This window comes from Elephas maximus, chromosome 26, assembly GCF_024166365.1.
Source record: "Elephas maximus indicus isolate mEleMax1 chromosome 26, mEleMax1 primary haplotype, whole genome shotgun sequence".
In the NCBI taxonomy this organism is placed as follows: domain Eukaryota; kingdom Metazoa; phylum Chordata; class Mammalia; order Proboscidea; family Elephantidae; genus Elephas; species Elephas maximus.
Genome location: NC_064844.1, coordinates 44,110,340 through 44,124,962, shown reverse-complemented (window position 1 = coordinate 44,124,962; position 14,623 = coordinate 44,110,340). Strand labels below are relative to the sequence as shown.

The window sequence follows — 14,623 nt, the reverse complement described above, 5'->3', positions numbered from 1 at the left end:
AATTTAAATACTGGTATTTCTACTTCTGGGTTCAGTCCCTGGCTGATACACCCATGCACAGCGAATACCTGTGTGTCAGTGACGGCTCGCATGTTGCTATGATGCTGAACAGTTTTCACCAGATCTTCCAGACTAAGACAGACTAGGAAGAAAGGCCTGGTGATCTACTTCTGAAAATCAGCCAATGAAAACCATATGGCTCGCAACAGTCCCACTGGTAATCATTTTGTTCCGTTGTGCATGAGAGCGCCATGCTTCGGGCGCTGCCTCAATGGCCGCTAGCACTGCCTTCTACTTCTTTTGGATAAAGGTGGGATAAAGCCTCCCCCAGTTTATAACCAAAGAGTTGGCAAAGCCAAACAAATGATAATAAATTTGATACACCAACTTTTATTAGCCAGGCACCACAGTGGGGTATACAAAGCAAGCTAAGAACCTGGAGACTTGGTCTCTGATCTCAAGCAGCTCACCCAAGCAGCACGTGATTAAACATCAAGGCCAACATTACAAATGATTTATCTTAGTATTGTAGGTCCATGTTGAAATCTTGCTGAAGGTGCCAAGCCCTACTCCAGCCCCAGGTTCTATCAAGTTCTTATTAACGCTAGAGCAGTGTTGCATAAAAATCTTTTACATGCAGCTTCCTTCCACACCTTATTTGTAGCAGAAAACAAAAGGTACCATTCTCAACTAAATCAGACTGGAAGTGTTAATTCGCCTTTCTAAAGTGGCCACTGATTTCTCTGATTACTCACTGTTCGCTCCATCCTTTTCTTCTCAGAAGCTGAAAGTGAAAAGAAGTTTTCACAGCAGAAAACAATGTTTCTCCCTCAGTCCTTTGACACAATGTTTCAGGGCTGCACTTAGAACTAGATACTTAACTGCTTCACAGGAAAGAGCTGGAAGTTACACAACCAAGTTTAGTCATAAAATAATGTTTGAGAGCACATTAAACAGAATTCAACAGATTTTTTCTTTTTTAAGTAGCTATGAAATAGTATCACCAGAACTGTTTTTTACTCTTGGTGATTTTACTGCAAAAATGTTTAAACACTGTGGCACACATGGAAGTGTGCAGCTTGCTGTCTCTTAAGAAACAATTTGCTGTTCAGCTGCAAGGAGCACAGTTAGCTGACAGCCTCCAGCTGCAGCACCTTCAGGAGGGGCTTCCTTCGGCTTTCCGACAAAGCCCAGCTCTTCCCAGCGCCCCAGCTGATGAATGACTTCGCGTGGCAAAGTACGCTGGGGCCTGGCCATTCTAGACCAGACCATCTTTGCTCTGCAGCTCTGGGATGACCAAGATGTTGTCAATCTGTATTGCAGTCGGGGGCTCTCTCTGACCAATCCTGCATCCTCCTTTCTTTATTTAATGTCAGATCTGCGACTTAGTTTGTTTTGCTCCCTGTCCAGTCCTGATCCTCCCCTCTTTATTATTCACAGGTAAACTTTTGACTTCCTAACTTCTTCTCATTGTCTGTTTTGTGGAGGACTCATTAGACACAAATGATTTCAAGACAATGCAGGAATACAAATGGAATACATCTAATTTGGAGTCTGTGGGTGGTACAAAGGGTTCCACACTCAACTATTAATTGAAAGGTTGGTGGTTGGAATCCAGGGGTGGATTATCCAATAAGCAAGTTAAGCATAGCCTTACTCGTGCTTGCTTACTAATCTGTAGTGAACAATTTCACATTTTTTTAAACCATATCAAAGATTCTGCTTCTAGGTATGGCAGCCATCTGTCTCTCTCCAAACCCCACAGGATGTTCCTACAGAGTCAAAGCCTCTTTTCAAATTTACAACCCCAGACAGGGGCAAAACAAAACAACAACAACAAAAAAACCTGTTGCCATTGAGTCAGTTCTGACTTATGGGACATAGCGGCCTTATAGGAAAGAGTGGAACTGCCCCATAGGGTTTCCAAGACTGTAGTCTTTATGGACGCAGACTGCCACATTTTTCTCCTGCAGAGCAGCTGGTGGATTCAAACTGCTGACCTTTTGGTTAGCAGCCTGAGCTCTTAACCACTGTGCCACCAGTGCTCCCTAGACGGGGGCAGGTGACCCAGTAAGCACGGTAAGCACGGGCTTACTTGTGCTTACTTACTAATCTGTACTGAACAATTTCACATGGGTTTCATTTTGATATGTTACGGTGAAACTCATGTGAATTTGTTCACTACAAATTAGTAAGTAAGCACAAGTAAGCCCATGCTTACTTTGCTTGTTGGATAATCTCCCCCTGTTTGAACCTACCCAGAGGTGCTTCAGAAGAAAGGCCTGGCTTCTGAGAGGTCATAGCCACTGAAAAACCTGGGGGGCACAGTTGTGCTCTGACACACATGGGTCGCCATGAGTCGGAATCAGCCCAATCGCAATAGGTTAGTTGGTCGCACCTGATTTAGAGCGCTGAGACACTCGAGCACACCCCTGCACCCTGGGTGTGCTTGCACCAGTCTCCGCCGAGAGCACTGAGATGCTCGAGCACACCCTCTGCACCCTGGGTGTGCTTGCACCAGTCTCCGCTGAGAGCACTGAGACGCTCGAGCACACCCCCTGCACCCTGGGTGTGCTTGCACCAGTCTCCGCGGAAAATGAGTTAGGAGCCTTCCAAAGTGAAACTGACTGTTTCATTTCAATTATTCAGCTGAGACACAAATGGAATCTAACCCAGAGAAAAACAAACTCATATTCTGAAATTCCACTCTAGTTACCTGAATTATTTCTAAGGACTAAGAGGAGGAACTTATTTTAGCATTCCTTTTGTATTTGATATGAACTGATTAGAGCCAAGACATCATAGCTACAATGAGTGAACACTATTTCAATTTCTACCACTTTAATCACAGTTTCACTTAGACCACTATTCTTCTTGCTGAGATGCCTCCCCTTGTGATTCCACAGACTGAGAAGGAAAAAAAAAATAATAATTACATTCTTGCTGTTGCAGGAGAGTTTGGAGAGGTGTACAAGGGGCGTTTGAAACTACCAGGAAAGAGGGAAATCTACGTGGCCATCAAGACCCTGAAGGCCGGCTACTCGGAAAAGCAGCGTCGGGACTTTCTGAGCGAGGCCAGTATCATGGGCCAGTTTGACCATCCCAACATCATCCGCCTGGAGGGAGTGGTCACCAAGAGCCGGCCAGTCATGATTATCACAGAGTTCATGGAGAATGGTGCTTTGGATTCTTTCCTCAGGGTAAGAGTGCCTCAGGGGTATTGCTGATGTTAGCATGTTGGACACTGGTAAACAATGACTCTTACAAGGATACTTGTGTAGATAACTAGCCCTTTAGGAATCACTTGATGACATGTGAGCAGGGCATTGGAGGCGTTAATAATATTAACAAAGATTTGTTGCTAAAAGGAGAGAACAAAGCAAAGCATGTGGACTGTCCTGCGGGAAGATGGCATACAGTAGGGCCTCGATAAATGTCTGTTGGATGAACACGAATGAATAGTTGTTGCTGTTAGCTGCAGTCAAGTCAGCTGCAACTCACGGTGATGCCATGTACAGCAGAACAAAATGTTGCCTGGTACTGCAGCATCTTCATGGTCATAGGTATGCTCAAGTCCGTTGCTGTGGTCACTGTGTATTTTGAGTGCCTTCCGACCTAGGGGGCTCATCTTCCAGCATTATATCAGACAATATTCTGTTGTGATCATAAGTTTTCATTAGCTTGCCCTTTTCTGACACCTGGGAAACCTGTTCTCTGAGGAGGCATTTCCGGGCAGGGAAGGGAATACTGTGTCACAAGCATCCACAGGTCTTTCCCAGGGTTGGTGAAGAATTATGACATCCAACCAACCCACAGTGGAGATGGGATGCACCTGAAGGCATATGGCTGGGAGATCTTTAAGAGAGCCCAGTCAGAACATGCGCCACATGGAGCCAAGTCCTCAGTGGAGCCTGCTGTGTGACGGATCACTTTTATATGGCCTTACTCACCATGGTCTTATAACTCCCACCAAATTTTTGAATGGGACTAAGAAAATAAGGTACCTGTAGCCCACCAAGGGGATTGGACAGCTTGGTAATAATGCAAATAAAGCATATGACATGCTTGTAGGGGTGGGAACATGAAAATAAGGTATATGGAACCTTAACAAGGAGATTGGTCAGTTTTGCCATCCCATAGGCTTAAAATGAGCCATCCCAGAGGTAGAAAGGGGGACCTCACTACTACTAAGAAGAGACAGGAGCAGAGCATGTCATTTGGACTCGGGGTCCCTGTGCTGAGAACCTCCTAGATCCAGGAGACAGAGAAAGCTATAACACTTGAGATGGCACAAGATGGTGAGAAGCAGTGGCACAGACATGGCAGTAGCAGAACCAGGAGACCAGCGGAAAGTGGTGAGGTGGGCTTCCTGGCCTGTGGAGCAAGATGGTTACAGTGGGTGTGCCGACTCACAGACTGAGAGAGCTGACGGCCTCTGGACATGAGGCCGTGAGTGTGGTCTCACAACTGTGAGTATGATCTGTGAGTTCTGTATAGCCATTGCAATAAAATTATCGAACACAGCAGAGAATTAGAGAGTGCCGTGGGAGGGCCAGATGATGTCAGAATTGGTAAAAAGGTTGGAGGGTGGAGATATGTCTGAGCTCCACCTCATTAAGAATCAGTCTTGGACTGTTAGTCTTGATTCTCCTTGCCCCTTGTGAAATTAGAGGAGGTCAGACATCACTACCACCACACTGTTTTTACAGTTGGTGCCATTCTTTTTACAGAGCCTCATCTATTCCTATAGAGTATCGCAAAGCACTTAGTGAAGAGGTGGTTGAGAATGGCTAAGATGGTGCTGTCCAGAGAGTGGAGGCTCAGAGAAGAAGGTCCAGTGAACAGCATCAAGGACTGGGGTGGAACCTCCTGAGTAAGAACTTTAGGGCGATACCAATAGCAGGCTATGCACGTAGCCAAAGCTACCAAATACCACGTGTGGCTGCATATCAAAGGACCATTCATACAATCAGTCATTCAGATATTCATGGGGTGACTGCTCTGGCCAGGCCCTGTGCTGGCTGCTGGGCCTATAGAGATGAAAGAACCATTGCTCTAATGCTATATAACAAGTCATCCCAAAATTTAGGGATGGCTTCACACAGCAACAGTCATTTATTTTGCTCACGGATCTGCGACTTGGACAGGGCGCACTTTCCAATGAGTCATCAGTTGGGGTAGCTCAAAGGCTGTGGGTTAGAGTCACCTGAAGGCTCACTCACTCATGTGTCTGGCAGTTGATGTTCATTGTCAGCTGGAACCCCCCCATGTGGCCTGCTTGGGCTTCATCAGAGAAAGCTGAGTTCCAAGAACAAGCATCCCAAGAGGCCGAAGCCGAAGCTGCACCGCCATTTGTGACCTAGCCTTGGAAGTCACACAGTGTACTTCCATCATAGTCACAGGATCACCCAGATTCAAGGAGAGGAAACAGGCCCCATGTTCTGATGGGAGGACAGCAACCCAGTGTCTTCTTACTCATATGGAATGGAAGATCTTGTTACAGGCCTCTTGGAGAATTCAGTTTTCCACAGGCCTAATCCTTGTGCCTGAGGACCCTGGTGCAGAAAGACTCTAGCAATCATCTGACTATATAATACTTTTTTGTTGTCATGAGTGGAGGACAGAGGTATCATAAATAAGTAGAGGAGAACTTAAATCTTCCTGGGGGAGTCAGGAAAGGCTTCAAAGAGGAGGGAGCAGGTCATATGATATTGGATAATGAGGAATTTGCCAATCAGGTGCAGGCCCAGGCAGGTAGACTGAGGGAACAGCATGTACAAAGATCTTTTAGATTTGCTCGGCAGCTTCATGGTGGCTCCTGAGCTCAGACGCAGAGCTTTAGTGGGTGCAGTGTGGAAGGGAAACTCAGCAATGTGTCTAGAAGCTGCATTTGCACAATACTGAAGTTTGCAGGGCAAACACACACCTTTTGTTTCATACATGTAATTAGGCAGTCGTGGTTTTGGGGGGAGAAGCATAACTGATGTAGATTATGGGGCCCTGAAGCCTGGAACTAAGCCTGAACAGGCTCCGTGAGCGTATGAGTTTTCTTATTGTTTTTTGAAACCCCTGTACCTAGCACAGGGTTGTTGTTGGTAGTAATCATTGAGTCAACTCTGATTCACAAGGACCTTATGTATAAGTGAAGGAATTATTACACCATCTTCATGGTCATTGGTATGTTGGAGTACATTTCTACAGCTATTATATCAATCCATCTCATGGAGGGTTTCCCTTGTTTTCATGGGCCCTCTACTTTACCAAATATGAAAAACCCTGTTGATTATAACTTAGCAAAGAGAGCCCCTGGCAAATGCTGATTGAACATGAACAACTATTTCTGAAACAGTAGTATTAGGGAATGGCAGGAGAGATCTAGTTATCGTGTGTGCACATGATCTCTTGCTCAGTGTCCTTGGAGCCACACCTGTAATATGCAAGGTATGGACCATGCTTTGCTGGGGGCATTCATTCCTGATCAGAGATCTCAGGAAGACAGTCAAATAAGAATGAATAGAAGGCAATGCTAGAAGAACAATCATTTTTTTAGAACTAGCCTCAAGATTCTTTCAGGAGTCATTTATTTCCTACAAGTCACCTGACTGTACTTCACAGAAAGCCACAACATGATTTGGGGACTGTGATTAGACTCCCTCCCTGGAATGTGCAGGAGACAAAGTGATTCATTCTTAGGAGCCTACAGAAAATCAAAGCCCCACACCATTGCTCCTCACAGGAACTCTTTTCATGTGGGGCCCAGGACCTGGAGACATTTTGGACACCGGTGTTTTTCGTGATGATGAGGCCCAGCTTTCCAAGACTGAAGCATAGGTAAAGGGATGAGGAGAAGAGATGGCAAGAAAGGAGTGGCAAGAGCAGGCAGAGCCAAGAGGAGAAAGGAGAAATGAAGCATTTCTGACTCCTTGCACAGCATGGAGGCAGGTAATCTATAAATCTAATTTTAGCCTTATTACCAAACCCTGGAGCATAGCACATTAATTGATGTATCTGCTGCTAGATAAAATTGAAAAGTAGGTCATCAGTTCAGTTCTGCAGGGTCCATCTTTTGGGAAGAAGGATAATTTTAGGATCGCCATTGAGAGAAGAAATACAAAGCGTTAGTCCTCAATTTGTGCGACTGTTCCTCCCCTCAATTCCTTTATGCTGGATGTAGCATCTTTGGAGAGTGGTGAAAGATCCAGCTGTGGGTCAGCATCCAAGAGGCTGCGGGCATCAGGAAACTAGTCAGCACATTGGACATGGCTTCTCACAGTCCACTCACTGTTTCTCTTCCATTTCAGATCTCAGATCTAGAGAGATTAGAAGCACCATTATTCTTTAACCATACATTCAGTAGGTTTATTATTATCTTTTTTTTTTTTTCTTTTTGGCTAAGCCATGGACTACATACAAATCCATAATTAAACATTTACTTCTTGGCATTCAAATCCAAAGGATTCAATATGGTCACTCTTCCATAATCTTAGGAATAATTCCTGAGTGAACATCAAAGCCCTGGTCAATGTCCTATGGCTTAGCTGAGAAAGTCAGCATGCTCCGTAAGACTTCCTTGCCTGAAGTTTGGCTTTGGGGTCAACTGATGGTCCCTTTGCACATGGTCATAACTGGAAGACTCTTGAAAGTCAATGAGTAATGACAAATGGGGATCTGTCTCATCCCCTAATGTCCAACAGGGAAGCTCATTCACGGGCTGAAGCTGGAGGACAGCAACCCAGATGTCAGAAAGAAAGTACCAGATTGGAAGCCCTAAAACCAAGATTCCACTTTGGGCTCTGCTCTGAGTCACCCAGCAGCCTTGAGCGAATCTGTTAACTCAATTTCCCAGTCTATAAACTACAGGCATTGAGCTGGATGATCTTGAAAAGGCTCTTATAGTTAAAAAAAAAAAAAAAAAAAAAAATCTGTGATTTGTTCTCTTCAAACAAATCAAATAAGGATTTCATTTCCTCAAGTGGATTTGTCAGTGAAAGCTGAAATACCTAAATCCTTTCTGTCTAATGTAAGGGCCAGCAAGTGGCTCCAATGCGTTTGCAGAAAAGCAATTTCAGCAGAAAGCACTTCATGAAGGGAAGAAAGTTTAAATTGCTTAACTTCACCCAGGCCTGTATTTTCTTCTGAAGCAGTGTTTTTACCACAGGCTCAGGAGAGGCCCCAAAGTCATCAAGAAATTTGGGGTTTCTTCTGCCTTGTTTGTCTTTGTATGTTCATGTTCCTATTTCTGGAAGTTCTAATAGTTGTACAGGTAATTGTGGTAGAATAATGTGGAAAAGGATAGCAAAAATGGTAGCACAACTTGAAGAATGTAACCAATGTCACTGAATTGTACATGTAAAAATTGTTGACATGATGTATATTTGCTGTGCATACCTCTACTAAAATTAAAAAAGATGATAATCTTTACAAAATTGACTTAAAAAAAAGTTGAATGTATCAGAAAATCTTAGTATGTTTATATCCTTAAGTTTCACCAAGATTATGAACCCTGTGTTACCATGGTATGTATCCCCCCTGCAGGTTCTCAGGAAAATGTGTCACCCATTTCAGGGTTATCATATTCCAATGAGAAGGCCACTGGAGAGGAGTTAAAAGACCCAGATAAGAGGATCGTATCTGTGGTACACATGCCTCTACTTTCTATTGTTTTGGTCATAGCAGACATTACTAATCAATCACAGCTCTTCTCCCGGCAAAGCTCGTACGCAGCTTTCTTCTCTCCACAGCATTTGAGGCAGCTATCATCAATTGATCACAGATGGAATGTCAGCAGAGAAGCAATTTGCTGTTCCAGTCTTAGATTCTTGTTATAATTCAAAACCACATAGAGTGATTTAAGGTTTATCACTTAAACTTTCTGGACCTCCTCCCTCTTATCTATGAACAGGATACACTATTGCCTGCCTTGCCTACTGTCAGAACTGTTTTTCAGGATCAAAACATGTTCTGTGAAGTATAACTTGCCATTCAAAAGTCGAGTAATGGAAGAAACCAATGTTTGTTGATTAATTGATCCAAACTTTAGGCCTGCATCATTAAGCCCAATCTTCCACTACCACAGCTCAGGGGACTGGTATAGATGATGAATTGTTGAGCTTGGAAGACATCGTGAACTGGGGTCTCCAAATGCAATGATCCCCAGGAGGGCATGAGAAGCCTGCAGTGCCGACCCCAGGTGTTCTTTCCCAGTCTCTCTCACTGTGCATCAAGGATGTGTGTGAGAGCTTATCTGTGGGGCAAAGTGGCCCTACTGACAATACAGTGATCATTGCTGCTGGCCTAGTATACCTGGGACATTGAGCTAATCCCTTTCACATGTATTATCTCATCTATACCCCACCGAAACCCTATGATAAATGGACACTATGTTCTTATTTTACTGATGTGGAAATCACTCCTCTGGAGGTTAAATAACTTACCCACAGTCACGCGGCAGAGTCTGAATCCAACCCAGGTCTGCCGGGCTCCAGAGTCTGGACTTTTAACCACTTCTTCACCTTTGTTAACCCCAGAAATTATAAGTATGACTGATAAAAATTTTAAAATAACTCAGATAATAAAGCAGCTCTATGAAGATTTTTTTTTTTTTTTAATGAAGATTTAGGAGTCCCTGGGTGGTACAAACGGTTAACGTTCTTGGGTGCTAACCGAAAGGTTGGAGGTTCAAGTCCAGAGATGTCTCGAAAGAAAGGCCTGGTAATCTGCTTCTGACAAATCAGCCATTGGAAAACTATGGAGCACACGTGGAGTTGCCATGACTCGGAATCGACTAGATGACAACTGGTTTGGTTAAGAAGACTTAGATGACTTAAAGCAGAAGCACAGACATGTTGCTGCATAGGCTTTCAGTATCGTTCCTTCTCGAAGTTGCTTGGAGCCACTACCAGTGCCCTCCCCAAAATGTATTTACAAGTCTGCTTCTTTAGGAACACTTTTATTTTTAACCACATTGTTGTCTAAACTCACAGAAAGCAAGTAACAGACTGAATTGAAAAAATACAACTGGTGTGACTTGAGGCTGAGATACATTTTTACAATATAAAAGTTGCATGACAACTTTCTGGGAAGTGAATTCCCAGAGAAGTACTTGGAGAAAATTAAAGGTGCTAGCAAAGCGTGGCTAACTTCTTGAGAAGGTGTTGGTTGAAATTCATTAGTGAGAAGAATTTTTGTCACTCACTGCACATCCAGCTCTCAAAGATGGGCAACATGTGCTGAGAACCAGGGAGAGTTTCCAGAAAGCAGGTCTATGTTTTCTTTTGGAGTTGGTTAGGAAAAAAGAGTGTTGCAGATTAAGCCTTCTGGGGAAATTGGAGGGCAGTTAAAATTTGGCTTAGAAACAGCCCGGAACTTGGGGTGTCTCAGACCCTGGGTGTTTGGGGACCCTCCCTCTGTCAAGGGTCTCTGTGTCAGTTTGCTCCCTCCTTCAACTGAGCAGGGAGCAGAACCCCCAGAACACAGGCCCAGGCTTGCAGTTTGACAGTTTGTTATCATTATTGGACTTTTTGAATATCAGGTTTTCTCTAATAAACAGGATATTTTATGTCAGGTGTTTTATTTTTCCTTACTTATATTTATGTAGGAAATGCCTTTGCACTTTTGCATTTGAAAGGTCATATTTGGCTTTAGTCTAGAAGTGAGGGGTATGGTGACATAAGGTGAAGCAGTCCCCGATCCCATGGGGATCTCATGGGCCATGCTAAGGAGTTTGAAGATTTTCCTTAACAAAAGCATAAATTATATGTTTTGTACATATTTAAATGTGAGACTGTATGGAATACCTTGTGTAACACCCTGGCATATAGTAGGTGCTCAATAAATAACAGTTCCTCACACTGTTTATAATTTCTGCATTTCACATGGGGACCGTGTAGAAGAGGGCATGGCCAGCTTGCCCAGTGCCTGCATTCAGCAGAAACTTGATTAGACCCTGATGTTGTGCAGCCTCCCACCTCTCCTCCTATCAGAGCATAATCTCTACAGAGCAGTACTCATAGCCCTTTGGGGAGCAGCTGGGGCTGGACTGGGTGAGGAAATCTGTTCTTGGCAGGCTTGGCCTAGGCCCCAAGAACTTTGGGCAAGAAGGAGGAAAGTGTGGACTCATTTGCTGAAGAATCTGTCACCTACCCAGGGGAGGGGCATACACCGGAGAAAATGTGAGCCCACTGATGATTGGGGAGAAGGCAGCACGAGGAGGAGCAGCAATGGCTGTATTCACTGGGAGGGTCTGCGTAGCACATGCTGTGCCATGGGCTTCTCTTGCACCCTTAATCCTAACGACCTTAGGAGGTAGATATCATTTGGCATCCCTATGTAAAGGCTGACAGTACTAGTATCATCCAAGGAAAATACTCTACATTTAATTTGGGAAACAGGAAGAGATGTACCAGCCATTCATTCAACATAACTTTATTGAGTTTTTGCTATCTAAATTACAGTCCTCAGCACTGAGAATACTGTGGTGACCACAAGAGATGAAGGTCTTGTCCTCAAAGTGCTTAGAGTCAAGTAGGAGAGGCAGACAGACAGAAAGACACACACACAATTAAAACTTATGTGTTAAAAAGAAGCATAAGAGCATGAGCGGAAATCTAGTAGTAAGAAGGTGCTAGTTTTACTTGGGCGGGACAGGGTGGTTCAGTGGTAGAATTCTTGCTTTCCATGCAGGAGACCCAGGCTCATTCCTGGCCGGTGCACCTCAACCGCAGCCAGCACCCATCTGTCAGTGGAGGCTTGGGTGTTTCTGTGTTGCTGAGCAGGTTTCATTAGAGCTTCCAAACCCAGATGGACTAAGGAAGAAAGACCTAATGATCTACTTCCCAAAAAATCATTGAACAAAAACCCTGTGGATCACAACAGGTCGATCCCCGTGTGCGTGGGGTCACCACGAGTTAGGGGCCGACTCAACAACAGGTAACAAAACAACAACAACGGTTATATTTGAGGAAGGGTGTAGTTATAGAGAAGGCCTTTCTGAGTAAGCATCATTTAAGCTGAGACCTGAAGGGTGATAGGTGTTGATCATGAGGAAAAAAACATTCCAGGCAGAAGGAATAGCATGTATAAGGACACTGAGGCAGGAAGACCTTAGCTTGGGAAAAAATTGAGAGATCATCAGTGGCTTTAGCCTAGGAGTGAGGAGTACGATGTCATAAGGTGAGGCAGTTCTTGATTGCATGGGGCTCTCGTGGGCCATGCTAAGGAGCCTGAAGATTTTCCTTAATGCAGTGGGAGGCTATTAAAGAGTTTTTAGCCAGGGAGTGACATGATCTGATTTATGTCTTAAAAAGATCGCGCTGGCTGTCGTGTAGAGAATGGATTGTAGGGGTCAAGTGCAGGGAGGCTGTTACAGGTGATTGATGATAGTGACTTGGTTAGAATAGTGGCAGTGAAGATGGAGAGGAGTGGATGAGTTTGAGACGTAATTTGGAGATGAAATTGACAGGGCTTGGCAAAGAGAAGAGAGCAGAGCATTCAAGGAAAGGAATGGTGATGGGAGTCAGAGAGGGAGGACAGGAGCAGCAAGCAGCTTGACCTGACTCTTACAGAGGCTGACAAGCAGCAGGGCCATAGTACCTTCGCTTCTGCTTAACCATTGAAGCCCATCTTGATCCTGATGCCTTTTGTGTCTCATCACAGCAAAATGACGGGCAGTTCACGGTGATCCAGCTGGTGGGTATGCTCAGGGGCATCGCCGCTGGCATGAAGTACCTGGCTGAGATGAACTATGTGCACCGAGACCTGGCTGCTAGAAACATTCTGGTCAACAGTAACCTGGTGTGCAAGGTGTCTGATTTCGGACTTTCCCGCTACCTCCAGGATGACACCTCAGACCCTACCTACACCAGCTCCTTGGTGAGTCCTTCTTGGTATTCTCAGGTAAAAACGTGACATGAGTAAAAGGTGGCTGCGCATAGCTTGTGGCAGGGCAGACAGGGCCTGGACTCATATCTCCGCTGGGGGAACCAGATGCTGAGAGAAACAATAGAAGCTGGTTGTCTAGGCAAGCAGCTGGGCTTGGAGGAGGGGTCAGTTTCTACCGAGAAGCCCTGGTGTTTTCTGGGCAGTGGGAAGAGGAAATCTTGGAAAAGATGATTTTGGGGAACCCAGAGTTGGACAGTGGCAGCAGAGACACCTGTCCTTAGGGAGTAGGCTGTAGGCATGCTTCACGCTTTCGGTCCCCAGTTAGTTTGGGCGCTGTGCTGCCAGGAAGACTCCTAGAAGTCCTCCTCTTCACCTTCTACGTTGCTTCTAGCTTGTTTTAAGTGTCATTTACTTGATGATTACACTTCAATTTATATTTTCTGCTCAGCCTTCCCTCACTACCCCAAGATGCTCTAATTGTCTATGTCCACTGCCTTGTTCACACAATTCTACTTAGTTCTTTCACCAGCTCCTCAAGCTTAGGAGGTCCAAATAGAGCTCTTGATTTACTCTCCAATATTCCCTCCCTGGTCTCTCCATTTCAGTAGTTGGCACTACTCAACTAATGACTGAAACCAAGGAATCATCTTGATGTCTCTCTGTGCATCACCATCCATGTTCAGTCCTCATAGATTCTACCTCCTACAAAATCTATTGCTTTGTTGCCATCTCTACTGCCACCACTTGATTTCAAAGCACCATCATCTCTCGCCTGGACATTTGCAGGAGCTTCCTAACTGGTCTCCCTGGTTTCTTCTTGTCTTTTTACTTCCATTCCCACCACCATCCAGAGTGATCGATCTACCTACCTACCTTCTTTAAACCTGCCAAAGTGTTGTTGTTAGGTGCAAAAGTAGTACATGATTATTATTAAAATCAAAAGAATACAGGGAAGTAAAAGAAAAAGAGGAAATAATAAGTCGCCGTTCCCCTAAGGCAGAAGATGGCAAACTTTTTCTTAAAGGGCCAGATAGTAAATATTTTAGCACTTGCTGGCCAAGAGGCAAAAATCAAGGATATTATGTAGATACTTATAGAACCATTTAAAAAGGTAAAGACTATTCTTAAAATTTTCATTTTGTGTATATGGGTTCATACTGTGCCCATTATTCTGGATATTTTATGTGTCTTAGATGTCCTTGTTGCCAGATGGCTTTTCTGAAAGTTTGTAAACGGTCCCATTCCACTAGGAACGCATGGATGCCTGCTTGTTTTTCAGCGTACTCACCAGCACTGGGTGTAATTGACTCTTAAACGTTTGCCAAGCTGAGGATTAAAAATGATACTTCATTATGTTTTAATTTACATTTCCAACTGACTGCTGGGGATATCAGTGTCTTTTCACACAGTTACTGGGATTTGTGTTTCTTCTTCTGTTAATTGTCTATACACATCTTCACCTGTTTTTCTGTTGGATTGTTTGTTGGTTTCTTGGAAATTTATATGAAAATCTTTATATTAGGGATTTAACTCTTTGCTTGCCATATACAATACAATTAGCCCCCCTTCCCCCATCTGTTGTTCTTTTAATATTGTCTTGATATGCTCGACGGCACTGGGTTGATATGCTTTGGCTTGCAAAAATGGTTAATATTCATGTAATCAAAAATATCTATCTTTCCTTCTACATCTTCTTTGGTTTACTGGACTGCTTCCCCCCCTCCCCCAGTTCTCTCTACTCCAA

General features: G+C 44.2%; 1 protein-coding gene across 1 annotated transcript in view; it reads left to right on the top strand.

The window, feature by feature from the left end:
- EPHB1 (EPH receptor B1) overlaps nucleotides 1-14,623 on the top strand; it is a 644,782-nt gene that overhangs the window by 546,187 nt on the left and 83,972 nt on the right. Inside the window, exons 11-12 of the mRNA XM_049870453.1 lie at nucleotides 2,953-3,200; nucleotides 12,655-12,870. Of these exons, the coding sequence (XP_049726410.1) occupies nucleotides 2,953-3,200; nucleotides 12,655-12,870 (464 nt within the window). The remainder of the gene's footprint in view (nucleotides 1-2,952; nucleotides 3,201-12,654; nucleotides 12,871-14,623) is intronic.